General features: G+C 42.9%; 1 protein-coding gene across 3 annotated transcripts; it reads right to left on the bottom strand.

Moving 5' to 3' along the window:
• Nucleotides 1-15393: 15393 nt before the first annotated feature.
• Nucleotides 15394-17771, bottom strand: Mid1ip1 (MID1 interacting protein 1). Of its 3 annotated transcripts, none has more exons than XM_051177936.1 (2): nucleotides 17381-17771; nucleotides 15394-17105 (listed from the first exon to the last, which is right to left on the bottom strand). In XM_051177936.1, the coding sequence occupies exon 2, from the start codon at nucleotides 16855-16857 to the stop codon at nucleotides 16306-16308; it is 552 nt and encodes a 183-aa protein (XP_051033893.1). In that variant the 5' UTR covers nucleotides 16858-17105; nucleotides 17381-17771; the 3' UTR covers nucleotides 15394-16305. The 3 variants fall into 3 exon arrangements, with proteins under 3 accessions (XP_051033893.1, XP_051033892.1, XP_051033894.1); XM_051177935.1 differs by having other exon boundaries at nucleotides 15394-17102; XM_051177937.1 differs by having other exon boundaries at nucleotides 17586-17771.
• Nucleotides 17772-18878: the final 1107 nt, after the last annotated feature.

Raw genomic sequence — 18878 nt, 5'->3', positions numbered from 1 at the left:
CCATACTCCAGATGTAGAGGCAGTAGAATCAGAAGTTCAAGGTCATCTTGAGCTACCCAGCAAGTTAGAGGCCAACCTGGGCTACATCAGAACTTATTTCAAACAAAAGCAGGGAAATTGGCTCAGTTGGTAGAGTACTTGTCTGATAGCTCCAAAGTCCTGGTCTTAACCCTCAGCTTCACATATGCCAGCATAACCCTTGCACATGAGAGGGGTGAACAACACTATCTGAAGTTCAATTATGTTGTTTTAAAATAATTCATGATTTTCAGAAAACAAAAAAAATTTTTTTTAAACTTCACCTTTCTGTGTACCCCTCATCCAGATAGCATATTATGCACCCATTTCTTTCTCTGAGCCATTTATCCTTTGAGAATGAGTTGTAACACAATTTCCCTTCAACATCAAAACAATAACATTGTTGAGGTAGGGCTTCAATCACTCAATAAAATCATTTAACAATCATGCTTCATTCAGATTTTCCCTATTAAAATTATGTCTTTTTGGTTGTGAGCCTAGCCTTTAATAGCTGAACCATCTGTGGTTAGGATGTATTGTATGAGAGAATAATAAATAAAAATTTTGGAAATAAGCAAATAAAATTATGTCTTTATAGCAAAAGAGATGCACACATGCATGCATAAATAAATAGGTAGGTAGGTAAACAGATGATGGATGGACAGATAGATTATAAGTAGATGGATAGGTAGATAGATAGATGATAGGTAGATGGATCGATAGATAGATAACAGACTTTTGTTCAAGCATTAAACATTGTATTCTGGGTTTGTGTGTGTGTGTGTGTGTGTGTGTGTGTGTGTGTGTGTGTGTATGTGTTTCTAAATCTGTAGAATTAGAGCAGTTTACCTGGCATCATTCATGACCTTAACTAACCTCGGGAAAGTACAGACGGATAGTTGGTAGAATTTCCCACAGTTTGGACCTGTATGTCCTCATAATTAAATTTAGGTTGTGCATTGGGACAGGAATAAAACAGAAGTGGTGCATGCTCAATACATCATATACATCAGGAGGCGGGTCTTTCATCATGTCAACACACTCTTCATAATGTTGGTCCTGGACTTGTTAGACACAGAACCCTGCACCTTGACAGCCTTAACAAGCTAAGTTTGCCCTCCCCCACCCCATCTGCCATTCTCAATATGCCAATGAAAGGGACAAACAAGTGTAAAGTTGAGAAAGGAAATTTATTCAGAGTGGGTGTTGACATGCTTCACACTAACAAAGGCACTCGCCATTATTTCAGGCTTTGTTCCACCTCTTAGAACACCTCTTTACTCTCATCCATCTTCAAACCCATATTTTATAGATCCACTCTGCCTGCCAGATGTGTGCCAAGACCAACCCACAGGAGCCTCTCCAGATATGCCAGCCTTTACACCAGCTCCAAGGACACCAACTAGGTGAGGACTGGCAGATTGACTTCACCCACATGCCTACTCATAAAAACCCTCTCTTATGTTCTAACTCTTGTTGACACCTTTACAGGACAGATAGAGGCATTCTAACCTCCTGGAAAACAGCAGATGTTGTAGGTCGGGTACTCCTTGAACACATCATTCCTCAGTTTGGTGTGCCACAGCCTATCCAAATAGACAACAGCCCAGCTTTCATGTGCAGGGTCATTGAGCTCGCATCTGAAGCACTAAACATGTCCTGGAAACTCCATATTCCCTATTGCCTACAATCCTAGGAAACAGTAGAGGGCCAACAAACTCACAAACAACAGATCACCAAGCTCTCAATCTAACTCAGGTTGTCTTGGCCCTCCTTCCTTCTCATTACCTCATCTGCCTTGGGCCACTCCATGTTCTCCTAAAGGTCTAAGCCCTTTTTAGCTCCTAACTCTTTAGAGCCCTTATAGACAGGACCCCATACTTTGATTCTTACCACCTCTTCAGCTGCCAAGCTCCTGGGACATCAGTGTTGGTACCACCTCTCTAGCCTCGAGAGGATGAATGGTCTATCCAGTGACTGGGACCCTCCCCCCTCTAGTCTTCCTGAAAGCCCCAATAATGGGCCAGGGTGATCAAGACTATCTGCTCTTGTGACTTGCTCACTCACTTTCGTCTCTTTTATCTTCTGGGCTATATTATTCCTCAAAATGTCCATGCCTTTTAACCCAAAGCCCTAATCTTTGCTATAATGTCAAGCTATAAATCTGCTCCAGCTGTTTTACAAATGCCAATTTGTTCCTAAAATGGATGCTGCTACTATATCAATGAGTCTGGCCTGATAAGGAACTGGGTCCCCAAAAGCCTCCCCCCCCCTTTTCTCTGTTTTTTCCTGGAAAATATTCTTAAAGTTTCCAGAAGGTCAGTCAACCAAATGCTTCTTCACCAAGACCTTCTGCTGAGCACAAGTCCACTGACTCCCGACTCCCCCACCCCATGTCATCCCATGCCAACATGAAGTAGTCACATTTGAACTGGTGCCCGTATACCCAAAAAGATCGGGATGTTCAGTTGGAGTCCCTGGCTTGCCCCTAAATGGTCCAAATTCCACCTGCTCAGAGAGCCTCCCCAGTTCTGATTCTTGGCTGCTATTATAGCTTCCTCCCCTAAGAGTTGCCAGCCACCCGAATCCCTGTTGAAACATTTAAGTTTTTGACCATACTTGAGCACAAACCCGGGGAGTGGTGGGCATGTCATTACCTCTTGCTTACAACCCATAAAATCTCCCTGCTTCAGTTTGTGTGTCTGACTCCTCTAGCAAGAGGACCTGCCCCGAAGTTGCTTTTAATTAAACCTGTTGCTATATTTTAATTTGACTTGATCTCGCTTACTGCATCAACAGAGAAACTAATTATTAGGGAGCAAAAACCTATTCGCTGTATTAAAGAGAGGGACAAATAAGAGTTTCAGTGATGATGCCCCCTCACCCCCATCCCCAACTCACCCAAGTCCCTATTCAGCATCCTGACTTGAGGTCCTGCCCATCACTGCTTTATTATGGCCTGCCTCCCCTCCCCCATTCGGAGTCTTTCCTTCAAGGTGTTCTGACAATTGTCTAAACTGTGAAATCTTTTCTTGGGTGACAAGCTCATCCTCTGGTAGGCACCAGTATTTAGCATTTTCTTTTTCCAAGCATGATATCCCTGGGAAAATCCCAGTTTCTGGGGAGTCTATTGTCTCAAGAGTCTGGTGGCATAGGGGAGAGAGCAAGTCTCTCTCCTATCCCCTGCCTGGATAGTTACATTGTTGCTGTTTGCCTTTATTTCTCACCCTCTGTGCTTTTTTGTTTGTTTGTTTGTTTTGCTTTCGAGACCAGGTCTCTCTACATAATTCTGGATGTCCTGCAACACCCTATGTAGACCAGGCTGACCTTAAAGTCCTCCTGCCTCTGCCTCTCTAGTGCTGGAATTAAAGGTGTATATCACACTACACCCAGCTCCTCCAGTTCCTGCATGCATCCTTGCTTCAAGGCTTTGAGACAGGGTTCCAGAGACATTGTCTTAGTCCATGGTTACTTGGCTAATCCAGTTTCCTAAAATCTCATGAAGGTTATCTGGTCTGAGAGACTGTTCTGTAATTCTTAGGCCTGATTTCTGTTCCTTCTTGTGAACTGGTAGAGCATCATCCTCTCAGCCATCATAGCATTTCTTAGAAAGTATACCTGTTGCTTTGTCTCTACCCTTATCTGGACATTTGGGGAAAAAGCTATTCAATATTCATATTACCGCCATCACAGAGCCTGCTACACTGTAGGTGCGCATAAATACTTGCAGGATAAAGCAGTTTCCAGTTGATCTCTTGTGAGTTTTCTGCTTGCTCCTTGGGGCCCTGCCTGGCTCCATTCTCTCTCACAATGTTTTCAGAAGGTTTGTCTATACTTAAGCTTTGCTAGGCTCTGAACCTTCCTAGACCCACATAAGAAACCAATGTTAACACAGTTGAAGGGAGGGAGGGGGGAAGAAAAGAAGGAAGGAAGGAAGGAAAGAGGTAAGCCAGGAGATGATTAGACCTTTGTTTTAGAGCTTTGAGGCTTCTTGAGTTTGTGTGGAGTAGGTGAGAGATTGTTGTGGAATGTGACTCTCAGCTACTCCTCCCCCTCACACTCCACTTCCTGTTTATTCAGCCTCCAAAACCACAATAGGGAGAGGTGGGGGATGGGACAGAGTCCTGTCAGTTCTTTTGGGAGCCTTCCTGCTCCCTGCAGGCCCATATGAATTGGAGTTTCAGCTCTTTAGAAGTCTTTACTTTGCAAAAGAGAAAATTGAGGAGCTAAGAATGTGATTAGCTCTCCCAGGAAACAAAAAGAACAGTGGAGCCTGTGTGACTTCAATTTCTGTGACTGGGAAAGCCTGGATTCTCTTATACTACTGAATGCTGCCTTTCCCTCTACTGCCTTCTGCCACAGCCCCCTCCTTTATTATGACCTTTGTATTCATAATAACCTCATCAAATATGCTTCTCTCTGATGAAAAACTTGGACTTATGCTGCATCCCAGCACTAACTAAACATTGCCATTTAGTGAGAGCAAAGAGCCTTACGTGGGTACCATTACTGAGGGAGGGTGCCCCTCTGAAGACGGTTGGAAAACTGGGTGTCTCATTCATTGCTGCTGACAGAGTTAAATGCTATAACCACTGTGGAAATGCTTTGGCACTCTATGAAGTAGCAATTTCATTCCCATATACTTATTATTTTTAAAAGGGGCTGAACCAGGTTGTCTTTTTATTCGTATATAACTAAAACCAATAAGTTAACTAATAAGAAACTTCAGTGTTCAAAGGAGACTAGATAGACAAATGGGTCATTTTTACAATGGTATACTAGTGAGCAAGGAAAGGAATAGTGGGGCCAACAAGACTTCTCAGTCGGTAAAAATGTTCGCCAAGTATGAAGGTCCACGTGGTAAAGGGGAGAACTGGTTCTTGCAAATTGTCCTCTAACCCGACCCCCCACGTACGCACGTGCAATTGAATATTTTTAAGTAATAGAAAAGTAATGAATATCTGCAAACAGATTCAAACATGTGGTTGAATCTCAAAAGTACATTGTGTGAAGGCGGCCAGACACAAAAGGGGATGTCTTCTATGATTCTTTTTCAACAAAGGTTCAGTATGAGCAAAACTAATTTTATAGCCATAAAGATCAGAATGTGGATGCCTCCCGGGAGAGGTCTCAGAGAGAGTCAGAGATCAAGAAGATGTGATAACTTTCCAAGGTGATGGTTATGTTCTGTAACTTCCTGGAGAGACTTTATGTACTAATTAAGTTTTCAGTTGAATGCTTAATACCTGCCCATTTTATTACATGAAATTACATGCAATAAAAAATAATGAAACTGACAGTGCTACCCCTCCTCTAAAATATCACAAAATCTTTTGGAAAGGGAAAGTGTGGAAAAAGGGAACATAGGAAAGAGAAAATCATGTTAAGGCCTTAATTGCAAATACAAAGTTACATTTAATGCAAGTCTGGTGAGTGATGTGATAGGGTTGCAATGAGGGATTTCTGAAGCAAGTCCATCCATCCAGATGAGAGCTGAGAAAGAAAAATGAAAGTTTCTTTCACAAAACATATTTTTCAATCCCTTCTTCATGTTATGCTAGAAACCCTGTTTCACCCAACTCAAAAGCAGCAAATAGACTATGTGCGTCTTACTGGCCATATGCTAGAAGCCAGCTATTTTAGGCTCATAATGCTCCCAGACAAAATCTCCACAAACTCAGTGGATAAAACAACACAGAATTATCCTCTTAAGGTTCTTAAATCAGAGGTTCAAATGATCTTGGTGGGCTAAGATCAAGGTGTTGGCAGGGCTGTTCCTTCAGAAAGCTCTTGAGATAATTCTGTTTCCTTGCTTTCCCAAACTTTGAGAGGATCCCTGCATTCTTTGTGTGGTGAAATGTTACAGTGTCAGAGGTCTTTATTGGGTTCATTTTCTCTGTCAGTTAAAGATCCATCTAACTCCTAGACCCCGTCAGTTCCTTCCTCCATCTTTACAGTCCACAAAAGCAAATTATTGAGTCTTTCTCAGGCTACATCCTTCTGATTCTGATTCTTTGACCTCTTACTTCCATCCTTGAAAACCCTTTGTGATTACCTTGAACCCACCCATATCCAAGGTGACTGCCAGATTTCAATTTCACATGACAAGCTACCTTAATCATCTGCAGCCTCATTCACCTTGCCTCTCCCAACCCCCGATAACATACAAGGTGATACAGTCGATGGTGTCTAGTGAATTGGGCAGAGGGACCCGTGGAGCAGGGATACTTTGTGCCTACACAACTAAGAGTTCATAGTAGTGTAAAATGTTGTGTGTACCATCTTTCTAGTCTCTGGGCTCAATATTCCAAAGGCTTCCAATTTATTCCAAGCACCTTCTCAGGTAAATGCCATAGAACAGATGCTGTTGCATGAATTCTATTCTAATTCTCAATTGATTTCATTTAGCTCATTAGTCTCCTCACATTTGAAAAGGGACCTCTCTTCCAACTATCTATTACTGCCTAACAAACCACTTAGTGGCATGAAAAAAGCAAAAATATTTTGCACACAGTTCTGAAATTTGGGCAAGGCTCAGAGAAGACAGCTTGTCTGTACTCTACTTGGCATCAGCTGGGCAAACCTAAAGTTTGGGAAGAAGACGGTCGGAATCACTGCTGATGGCTTATTCATGTGTCTTTCTTTGAGAATGGCAGGAGGATTGCAAACAAATGGAGAAGCAGCCATGTATGTCAGACAAGAAGATCTTCTGTGTCCTGGTTGTGAGAGTGAAAGTGCCATTCATTTAGTTAACAATGCCCTGCCTACATTCAAGGGGAGGACACAGAGATTTTACCTCTTGATAGAAGATTGCAGTAGAGGTGTAGGATCAGAAAGTATTTCACAGGCATCTTTAGTGACACACCTGTAATACTAGTATTTGGGACGTGAATATAGGAGAATCCATGGCACTCTCTGGCCAGTTGCTCTTGCCAAATTGTTGAGCTCCAAGTTCATTAAGAGACCCTGCCTCAAAAATAAAAAATAAATGAATAAATAAAGTAGAGAGTGATAAAGGAAGATACTGAACATTGAGTTCTGGATCCACATACACACATACTATACATGTGCCTCTGTACCCTCATGCACACATTCATAAAGTACACCACATACAAGTAAACAAACAAATAAATAGGCAAAAAATTAACAAATTAGGTAGAGAGTCTTGATGCCTTTCATATTCCACATGAGAGCAACCTGAGAGCAGACATTTCTTGTGCTCTCAAATTCACTAGGGGAAGGGCTACTAGGTCTGAGAATTCCTCCCTGGCTCCAGCACCAGAGTTAACTCTTTAAATGTTTGGCACTTGTCCTTCAGATATTTAAGATATGAAGGAATTGTCAGCTATTTATCACAACTCACAAAACACACTCACGCTATATATATTCCTATATATATATATATTCCTAAAGCTTCTATGAATTACAGCTTGCAATTCCAATTAGATGGTATGAAATACTACACCTTCTTTGGAATGACTAAACTATATTAACTCCAGTCTTTACATTCTAAACATACTTTGGCTTCTTTGGAGCACACATGTGTTCTTTTATAATTTATGTTTCATTTTTTAAAACAGGGCTTAAACTTCTAATTCATGTGAACAATCGGAAAGCATTTAAATATCTTGTTTCAAATCAACAATATATTCTTCCTTTTTCCTATTTCCTTAACTACCAAAACAAGAAATCTCACCTAGATGTCTGCTAAGGAAGAAAAAAAAAATCTAAGGGCTTTCAAGTTCTGTGAGTTATTTCAACATGGTGGAAGAGTAGTCAGGTTTTATTTTAATTGGCCCTATTGAGCTCACCCACAAACTAAGGCATTCTTTACCTCAGCAGTGTGGTATTCAAAAAGGGGGAGGGATCTACAAAGTTAGTTTTTTACTTTTGAAAATATCAAATGAATAACACCCAGTTCATCCTGTCAGCTGAATGTTATTTGATAAATGTGCACATATCGATAATAGTAAAATTGATATTGAGGAGAAAATAGATTCCAGGAAAGATTCCATCCACACTTAACGGTGTTTATTTAGCTTGCCAGAATAAAGAAGTGAGCTGAACCTCTTGATGCAAGCCTTCAATCCTAGATATTCTGGAGAATGAGACAGGACAACCATAAGGTCATGGTCTCCATCAGCCACAGAGCTGGTTTAAGGCCAGCCTGGATTTTGTGAGATACTATTTCAAAATCAAATATACAAAAGGGTCTGCAATTCTAACTCAGTGGTAAAGTGTTTGCCAAGCATGAGAAAGGCCTTGGGTTCAACCTTCACTACTAAACAAACAACAACAAAAGAAAACTGGGCTCTATATTTTGCTAATATTTCCCAAACTTCTCTTATCTACAGTTTTAGAAAACACTTTTCTGGGCTGGAGAAATGGTTCAGTGGTTAAGAGCACTGGCTGCTCTTCCAGAGGACCCTGGTTCAATTCCCAGCAACCACATGGTGCTTCACAACTGTCTGTAACTCCAGTTCCAGGGGATCTGAAATCCTCACACAGACATTCATGTAGGCAAAACACCCATGCACATAAAGTTTAAAAAATTATATATTAAAAAAACCACCTTTCCTTGATAATTCAAAATCAGAAAGTTACCACATATTAAAATGCATATAAGTGGTAAGGGGATTCTCTAATATTAATTGTTTGTTACCAGTTTCAAGTTAGACACTGTGGTAGATATGTTTAAATGGCTAAGCCAAGGGCTGCAAGAGAAAAAGAAAGAAGCAATAAAATGTTTTTTAAAAGCACAAAATATGAGAAGATACAAAAGAATGTTCTTTCAAAAATAGAGAACATCAAAACAGGAAGGGCAGAAGAGATATTTGTGGCTTTAGTGAACCCCATTTAGACAGGCGAACAACTTTTATACTGTAGCTGGATTCAGACCCTTGAAGCTGAAATAAAAATATCTAGTTAAATATAAAAGGACGGTGGGATTAGAGAAATGAAATCTTCAGTTTCATGGAAGACATCTGTCTAAGTCATAAGGAGATGCCTTTGTCGTAGTCACTAACAATGGAGCACTGACTGACAGGCAGATATGTAGAGTTGTACCTATCTGTGTACACTGGTGAGTTGCCTACTTTATCTGCTATTCTCTAAATTAAACATCTTTCTTCAGTGAAGCAAGGGGATTCCTGAGTAATATGGTAAACAAGGAAAAAAGTCATGAACTGCTCATTTGTTGAAACTGAAGAAGGCTTGAAACTAAAGCTGCTTTCATCTCATTTCCTTTCTGGTGGCTTCACACCTTTTCCTGAGGCCAAGAAGGCAGAACAAGAGAACAAATGGAACCCTTCATTTACACTCCACTTCTTTATCTTCCTATTCAAGATCTGCCTTGCAGTGAGAAGGAACTTAGATAGAAACGGATGGAAAGCCCCATGTGGGCACCAAAGTCCTTTCCTCTAAGCCCAGCCAAGTCTCAGAGCTGGGTGCAAACACCTACAGCCCAGGCAGCACACTGGGAAGAAAATCCGAGGGCAGTGTCTGTGATGACCCTGCAACAGGCTTAGGGTCATACACAGGGAATCCAGATAGACTAAGCATCCAGAATAGGTCTAAGAGGAGGGTCACAATTTCTGAGCATTCCTTCCATTCTAAAGACTTCTTGTCCCATGGGGTCTGGCAAGAGATAGTGTGAAGTCCCTCACTGAGGTAGGTCTAGGGCAAAAGCAACGATTGTATGTGGCAAGGGGAGGATTTGCCTTCTAGTTAAAGAAGCAGTTTGTTCATGAGCTGAATAAGGATGACATCAACAAACATGTCAAACTGGATGGGGAAAAGCCCACAAGGCCGAAACTCTACACAAAGAACTTCAGACAACTGAGTAAAACTGGGAACAGAAGAGGTGACCCTCCCCAGGGAAGAACACTCCAACTGGTTGTCCAGTGACAAACAGCCAACCCTGAAAACATACATACAAGTAGCATTATATGGACTCAATAGGTTGTATTTAGGTATACATGTGTCTGTATAAATACATATCTACATGCAATAACAATTAATTTAAAAAGAGGCCTTGGATTTTAAAGAGATCAGGGATAGGTATATAGGAGGGCTTGGAGGGAGAAAAGGGAAAGAAGAAATGTTGTAATTAAATTACCATCCTGAAAATAAACAAAACCAAAAAATGTATAAAATCCAGAAGAAAAAGAACAGTTGTTGGTACTAGATGATCATATCTACCTCACAGTATGTTCTACACATGACTTAGAGGCCCAGTCAACTATTTGGAGTAAATGAAGAAGAAACTTTCCATTCCCTTCAGCTATTTTTAATGGACATGATCATAAAGAAAATTAATTTTCAGCTTAAATGATTCAGTAAATTCAGCAATTTATTCTTAAACTTTGAAATTTCAAGAAAACCCTAGCATTTTATTTTAAAATACAAATAAACCCATTATTCTATTAGTTGACAACAAAAACATTCACCTCCAAAAATTTAAAGACAGGGCTCATTCTCAATTATTTTATCTTAATTTTTTAAAAAATAAATCACCCAAAGATGTAATGGCTAATAAAAATTTAATAGATGCTCCACAAAAAGATGAATTTGTTTTTAAAGTCTTATGGTATAAAATTTGAGCCCTAAATTAACTGGAGCTATGTGCGAAAATTGAGAAATGCTGAACATATTTAAATAAGACAAGGAGAGTTAGAGAAGAGAAAGAGAGCCAAAGGGGAGAAATCATTATTTAAGAATGATTTTTTGAAGGCAGGTGTGGTGGCATAGGTCTTTAATCCCACCACTCAGGAGGCAGAAACAAGTGGATCTCTGTGAGTTCGAGACCAGCCTGGTATATGAAGTGAGTTCTAGAACAGCCAAGACTGTTACATAGAGAAGCCTTGTCCCAAAAAATACCACCAATAGGATGATTTTTTGTTTATAACTAAAATAAAGCAAAATGATAAAGCATGTGCAAATGACCCTAACTTTCAATTTTGAAAAACTGTCAACTGCATGTTTCCAAACTGGTCAGAGAATGAGGATTCCAATCGCTGCGCTGTGTTCTCTGACACAAAGAGTAGGAGTACATCGGGCAGATTGCTAAGGAATACATAAAAGTAAAATGCAAAACTCCCCACATGAGCAAAGCTGGAAACTGGAGTGGGCATGGGGTAAAAGCAGTTTCTCAAAAGTTGAGGTGTGAGATCTTTTGTAGACAATTGTTATCCAATGTACATATCTAGAGGTGTTCATTCTAGTCAGGTCATTGCCTTCTCCCCAGCTCAGCTATTTCTCCCTTCCCTTCTGTCATAAACTGCCTTGGAGATGGCCATTAAGAGGTAGTTTTGGTGACTATCCTGGGTTTTTTGTTTTTCCATATATAAAGTTGAGTGTTGTTCTTTCAAGGTCTATAAAAGACCCAGGATAGCCAAAACAACCCTGTACAATAAAGGAACTTCCAGAGGTATCACCAACCCTGACTTCAAGCTCTACTATGGAGTTATAGCCCTGAAAACAACTTGGTATTGACACAAAAATAGACAGGTAGACTTAATAGAATTAAAACCATGATGTTAACCCACACACCTATGAACACCTTATTTTTGACAAAACAGCTAAAATTACACAATGGAAAAAAGAAAGCATCTTCAACAAATGGTGCTGGCATAACTGGATGCTGACTTGTAGAAGACTGCAGATAGACCCATGTGTATCGCCATGCACAATACTTAAATCCAAATGGATCAAAGACCTAAACATAAAGCAAGCCCCAAGGAAGGTATTCTTGAACGAACTGGTACAGGAGACTGTTTCCTCAACATAGCACCAGTAGTACAGACACTGAGATCAACAACTAATAAATGGAACCTCCTGAAATTGGTAAGCTTCTGTAAGGCAAAGGCACAGTCTGCAAGATAAAACAGAAGCCCACAGAATGGGAAAGTTATTCACCAACTCCACATGTGACAGAGGGCTGATTTCCAAAATATACAAAGAACTCAAGAAACTAGTTACCAAAACACCAAATAATCCAATTAAAAACTGGGGTACAGAACTAAATAGAGAATTCTCAATAGAGTAATCCAAAATGGCTGAAAGAAACTTAGGAAAATGCTTAACATCCTTAGCCATCAGGGAAATGTAAATCAAAACAACTCTGAGATACCATCTTACTCCTGTCAAAATGGCTAAAATCAAAAACACCGAAGACAATTTATCCTGGAGAGGATGTGGAGAAAGGGGAACACTCCTCCACTGCTGGTGGGGGTACAAACTTGTACAGCTACTTTGGAGATCAGTATGGTGGTTCCTCAGGAAAACGGGAATCAGTCTACCTCAGGATCCAGCTATTTCACTCTTAGGCATATACCCAAATGATTCACATCCATGCAACAAGGACATCTGTTCACTCTGTTCATAGCAGCAACCTAAATGTCCCTCAACTGAAGAATGAATGGAGAAAATGTGGTACACTTACATAATGGAGTACTACTCAGCAGAAAATAAAAACTTGGGAATCTTGAAATTAACAGGGAAATAGATGGAACTAGAAGAAACCATCGTGAGTGAGGTAATCCAGTCACAAAAAGAAGAACATGATATGTACTTACTCATATATGGATTTTAGACATAGAGCAAAGGATTACCAGCCTATGATACACACTGCCAGAAAAGCTAGGAAACAAGGAGAACCCTAAGAGAGACATACATGGTCCCCCTACAGAAGGGGAAAGGAACAAGATCTCCCAAGCAAATTTGGAGCATGGGGGAGGGGAAAGGGAGTTAGGAGGAAGAGGAAGGGAGAGGTGGGCATGTCTGAGCAGTTAGGTTGAATCAGGGAAAGATAGAGGAGAACAAGAAAGGAGATACCATAATAGAGGGAACCATTATAGGTTTGAAGAGAAATTTTGCATTAGGGAAATGCCCAGATATCTACAAGGATGACCCCAACTAACAATCTCAGCAATACCTTAAATGCCTTTCCGTGATAAAGAGATTGATGACTACCTTAAATGCCATCCTAGAGCCTTCATCCAGTAGCTGATAGAAGCAGAAGCAGACACCCACAGCAAAACACTGAGCTGAACTCCTGGAATCCAGTTGCAGAGGGAGGAGTGATGAGGAAAGGGGTCAAGACCAGGCTGAGGAAACACACAGAATCAGCTGACCTGAACAAGGGGGAGCTCATGGACTGCAGTCTGACAGTTGGGAAACCAGCATACAATTGACCCAGACCCCCTGAACGTGGGTGTTAGTTGGGAGGACTAGGCAATCTTTGGGGCCTCTAGTAATGGATCCCTATTTATCTCTAGTATACAAATGGACTTTAGGAGCCCATTCCACATAGAGGGATACTCTCTCACTCTAGACACATGGGGGAGGGCCTAGGTTCTTCTCCAAATGATATGACAGACTTTGAAGACTCATCATGGAAGGCCTCACCCTCCCTGTGGAGCAGAAAGAGGATAGGATGGGGTTGGTCGGGGGAACAGGGGAGATAGGAGGGTTCTGGAACTGGAATTGACATGCAAAACAAGCTTGTTTCAAACTTAAAATTTAAAAAGTTGTAAACACAGACAGGCTGCAAAGATCAAGTCACATATTACTTTGCTTCTGAAATGAAGTAAAACTATAAATAGCTCAGGCACTTCAATAGTTGTGTCTTGTTCTTGATCTGTCCTGGTCTTACTTCAAAACTAATGTTTAATAAAATCAGTGGAATAATGCTTAGTGGGCTTGGAAAAGTTCTAAAAATCCAATGTTCTTTAACAACAAATCATATTGCTATTAAGTGAGACTCATTAGCACATTCATACACTTATATGAAAATATTTAAATATGTTGGCACTTCTGCTAGTTGCACATCCTTTACTGTAGTCTATTATTCCAGAATTTTCTGAATACATGTTTCAGTTGCACCTCATGTAGTTCTTGCCACCACCTGCTCGGAGCGTATCTTGGTTTTAGTAAGGTTCTCCATTATGATTTTAGGAAAATGGAGAAATCAATTTTGTATGTTACTTAAAACAGTAATTTGCCTTCCAGTAGACATTTTAACTCTCATAGCCTGTTACCACACTTGTAGTCAGGCATAATAATCAGAACGCTTCATGGGCTTATAGTGGGGATTTGATGAGATGATAAACAGAATGTTTGATCCCTGGAAGGTTCCTCTTACTCTAGATATGTTTTCATGCTGCCATTTCCTTTCCTGCTCCTTATTCTCCATGAAACATGAGGCTTCAGGCAGAGAGTTAAATATCTACAATACATAGGGACAGGAGATTTATGCACACCATTTTCCACCTTCAAAGTCTGTGTTTCTTTCTACACTCATTACTCCTGGGGTTGCCTTTAAATTTTTTGTTTGCACTTTGGTATTTCAAAGGGAAGGAAAAACAAATGTATGTATACCTGACATTTGGTGCTGGCCAGCTTAACTTCACACATTAACCATTAACTTTCTCTGGCAACAGGCAGGCATCACAGACTGGAGACTTCCCCATTTTTTTCACTGCTGTGAAAAGCTGATAATGGACTTGAACTACCCTGGCCTGCAGTGCCCGCCCTCATGCTCATGCAGCCAAGTGCGCGCGCGCGCGCGCGCCCATATACACACACACACACACACACACACTTGATATAATTGTACTTAACTTTAAAGTTGTACGTAATTTAACTTCATGTCCTTTGAACTTAGAGAATGCCCTCATGACTTCCTGCAAAAACTAAGGTTGATCTGGCATTTATTCTCCAACACAATGAAATAAGGAAAATGCAGACTGCTGTTTCACCTGTCCAGTCATCTCTGAGGAGAATCATAATGCTATCTGACAAAGCATTCCTAAGGGACTAGGGGCAGCTTTGATCAGAGCTCTTGTCTACAAGTGCATTGTGGGTCATTGAAAAGCTGGATACTGCTCAGTACAGCTTAGTACTATTTGGGAAGGGCTTTGCTTATGTTAGGATCTATTAACTATCGATCATGGCTAGCATGTAAGATTTTTAAATTAAGGCCTGCATATTTTTTTTGTTTGTTTTGTTTTTTGATGTTGTTAACGTTTCACTTCTCTATAGTCACGTGAAAAGGAGTTTTTAGACTTCAAAACACTTCGGTTACATATTCCAATAAGCTAGCCAAATTGGTTAAAATATACAACTATGTACTTTCATATACTTTAAAATATTTATGAAATTCTCGTTGGGATATTTGCTCCTATCTTGAACTGAATTAGAAGAAATCTTCACCAGTAGCTACTTGCCAAAACTAAATAGTTGTAGAGGTGCCTACCCTTCCCCAGCCCCCAACCTGGAAATATCAGAGAGAAAATACTTAAGGCCAGCTAAAGAAATTTATTTTAATGATTTGGCCATTCATTGACGATTAATGAGCAACACACACTTGTCTGATTTAGTTAACACATCTGCTTTTTTTTTATTTTTTAGAATATACTCTACATCTGGATTAAAAAAAGTTTTAAATAAACAAGACATATAACAACAGTGGAGCCCTTCATCATTCTATGCAGGACACGGATAGAATGTCAGTTGGTTCCACTTTAGATAAATCCACTTTCTCATAATAATGTTATTTTCGCTGGCCGAGTGGCAAGCTTCATCCAAGCTGGCACACAGCCAGTTTACACACACAGGGGTGGGGGAGGGGTGGCGTGATAGGGATGAGGTGCCACAGGACTACTGTACAGTGTAACAGAAAATCATTAATAAAGTAGTACCGGTTACCGACAGTGCTGTTTGTGCGCTTATCACAATGGAATCGACTTAGTTTCAGAGCAAAGAGATTCGAAATACTCAAGACAGGGTCACTGTTACAAAAAGAAATAGTGCAAACAGGAAAACTGACGCAATCCTAGCAACGCCGGGGCCTCCTCTTGCAGCTCAAAGCAGGACGGGCAGGAGGATGCGCCCCGCCTCTCCCCTGCACCCGCACCCAGCCAGAAGCTGCCCTCCCAAGTGTGGCAACCCAGCGCCATGCCCTGGCATGGCCCTTTCTCAGGCCCTTCTCTTCCGGAAAGAAGAACAGAAAAGAAACCCCAAGAAAGGCACAGGCTGAATGAAGGGGGACGTCGGCCCGGTCCCATTCCCACCAACACAGAGCAGGCCCCCTCCGGGGGTCTTTGAACCCCCCTCTCTGGCGACTATTTTCCTCTGCTCTCGTGATGGCACAACCTCACATGTACACAGCCCAACTTTACAGTGTGCCCTTCGCGCCCCACAACCAGGAAGAAAAAAAGCTTGGAGGAAAGAGAGGGGTGGGAGAGCCGGCCCGAGAGGGTGCTGGGCAGCGGGGAGAGGCTCGCCTCAGTGGCCCCAATTACTGAAGCCGATCTCCTGCTTGTATCTGTTGGTGAGGATGTTGGCTTTGCGGGTGAGTTTGGAGAGCACCGTGTGCAGCCCGCGCAGGTGGTAATGGAACTGCTGTTCCAGATCTTCCTCGCCCGCATCTGTGCTCTCCAAGTGGCTCAGGCCCACTAGGATGTCCTTGGACTTCCAGGTGCTCTCCTCGCTCCCGGCCGGTGGGGACGAGGGCTGATGCAGGACACCCCACTCGATGTCGTTACGGATGGACTTGAGTAGCACGTAGTGACTATACATGTCCCGGGAGGGCGCGAAAAAGCTTTCATTGGCACTGCCGGGGCTGGGAGCCGGGGTCGTGCGCTCCTCCAGGCAGCTGCCACTGCCTCCTACCTCCACGCCAACCTCGTTGTCTAGCTCCGGCTCGGAGAGGGGCACGTCGCGCAGCAGACTGGGCACCATCACGGTCTGGTCCATGTTGTTCACCGCGCCGATGAAGCGATTCATGGCGTTAAAGAGCGAGTGCTTCTGGTTATAAGTGTCGCAGATTTGCATCATGGTGGCCGAGCGGGTGAGCAAACACTGAGGCACTGGTAAACCGAGATAGACCGCTGGCGATGCCTGTCTTCAAGCGCTCTTAGAGGCCGGTGCCAGGAGACTGCTGGTAGTCAGTGAGGCGGGATTCCCAGATCCTCCTCCGCTCTCTCTAACTCTGGTTTCTGTCGCAGCCCAGCCCTGTGTGATGTGAGGCTGCTCCTAGCTTTGGCTCGCGATGACAGCGGATGGTTGGGTCTAGCCTTGACCTGCTTGGAGAAAGAGACGGAAAAAAATTATCCACCCTGTTAGGGTGCCTGGCGCCCCAGTCCGCGCGATGCTCCCACCCTGGCTACTGCTGACCGGAGACGGCGCCAGGTTGACTTCCTGGGACCAGGCAGTATCACCTCCTCCACTGCTAGCAGAGAACCTCTGAGAAAAATGGAGAAAGGATCTCCCCCAACCCGGACTTTCCCGTTTCTCCCTTCTATAACCCGAACTAAAGTATCCATATTAGCCTGGGCAGTCACAGGGCGGTAACACCCACCTCTTTGAGCTGCGAGATCTCTCGGTTCTCAGTGTTTGCGTTGCGGTCGGTGGCTGCCCAAGGGCGCTGCTGCGGTCACTGATCGAACTGTGAGTGCGGGTGGCGGTGGCTGCTTCGGCCCCCTGCCCATCCCAGGTGCTCAATTTATAGTCCAGGAAAGGTGTCCCAGGCACCCAGGACCACCCCTGATGTCTCCTCCTCCTACCTCCTCCTGCAGCACAGATAAAAGGTCCCAGCCCTGACCGCGAGTAACACTCGCCCAGCCCTTCTACCGCGTGGGCGGAGCACGCCGGGCGACTCCGCCTCTCGCCTGATACCCGGGCTAAGGCTGGGCGACCCAGCAGGGCAAGGGAGGGTAGGGTTGAGAGGATTGAGCGGCCCCGCCCCAGCACCAAGCCCAGAGCAAGCTGGTTGGGGGAGGGAGGGCGAGGCACTGAACCCAAGGAGCCGCCGTCCAAACCAGAGGGCGGACTGGCGCGCGCGGGCTGGGCGGGCTTGGCGCGCACTCATCGGGTGAGATGACCGGAATGCATGTGTGTCCGGGTTGCAAAAGATGCCCTCAGTGCAGAATCTAGAGTGGCCACAGTCCGGAAACTTAGATTCGGTTTATTATTAGATGTCGGGTAAGAGAGACTCGCGGCTGCCCAGACTCCATACCGGGAGTCTTGTGTAAGAAGAGTAGCAGGACATGCGCGATGCACGTGGACACACGGTGCTCCCTCCACGGCCCTGGTCGTGGTCAACAGCTGGGGAATGGGAGCGCTGAGACATTTGCTTCCCTCTTGGCAGGGTCTTTGCTAGTCTTTCCTACTACTGCAGCCAGGTATGAAGAGCACCCTTGTCATCTGATATATAGATCTCCCACCAGGAGATCAAAGCATGGCAGTGGAGTATGGAGTACTAACTTGTACTTTGTGGCCTTTTGGCTATCCAAAAAAAGAAACAACACACGGGAGTGTATCCAATAACTTTCTGGAGTGTGTCAAGTGCTCCTTTCAAAAGATAGTTCTTAAGCAAGGGTTACTTAATAAGGCCTATGCTGTGTACCACAGCCCTGGATGTAACTTTCAAACGTTTTACAATTTAAAACTTCACTGTAGGGTTTCCAGCCTTCAACCCATACTCGTTTTCCTATTTCACTTCCTTTGCCATATCCCTCATCCTCCAGTCTATTCTTGACATTCCTACAGATAATTATGACTCAAGCTTCTAATTTTAAGTTTCTTTCCACTAAGATGTTGGGGGAAGTTTTAGTGCGGCATTCCCCTGCAAGTCAGAAGTGCCCCCAAACATGGAGAAACAAGTATACATTTCTCTCTCTCTTGAAGAAACTGTGCTGTCTACGGAAAACGTTTTTTCCTTCCTAATTTTGAAGGGACAGCTGACTTTGTGCCACAAGGGCAGATATCAGAAAAGTCACTAGTGATCAAAGAACCCAGTCTGGGGAACCTCCCTTTGGCTTACTAGTTCTAGATTATAACCCATGCTTTCCTTAGTT

Source organism: Phodopus roborovskii, unplaced genomic scaffold (genome assembly GCF_943737965.1).
Source record: "Phodopus roborovskii unplaced genomic scaffold, PHOROB, whole genome shotgun sequence".
NCBI lineage: Eukaryota > Metazoa > Chordata > Mammalia > Rodentia > Cricetidae > Phodopus > Phodopus roborovskii.
The sequence above is the reverse complement of the archived record's forward strand: the minus strand, read 5'-3'. Positions and strand labels throughout refer to the sequence as shown.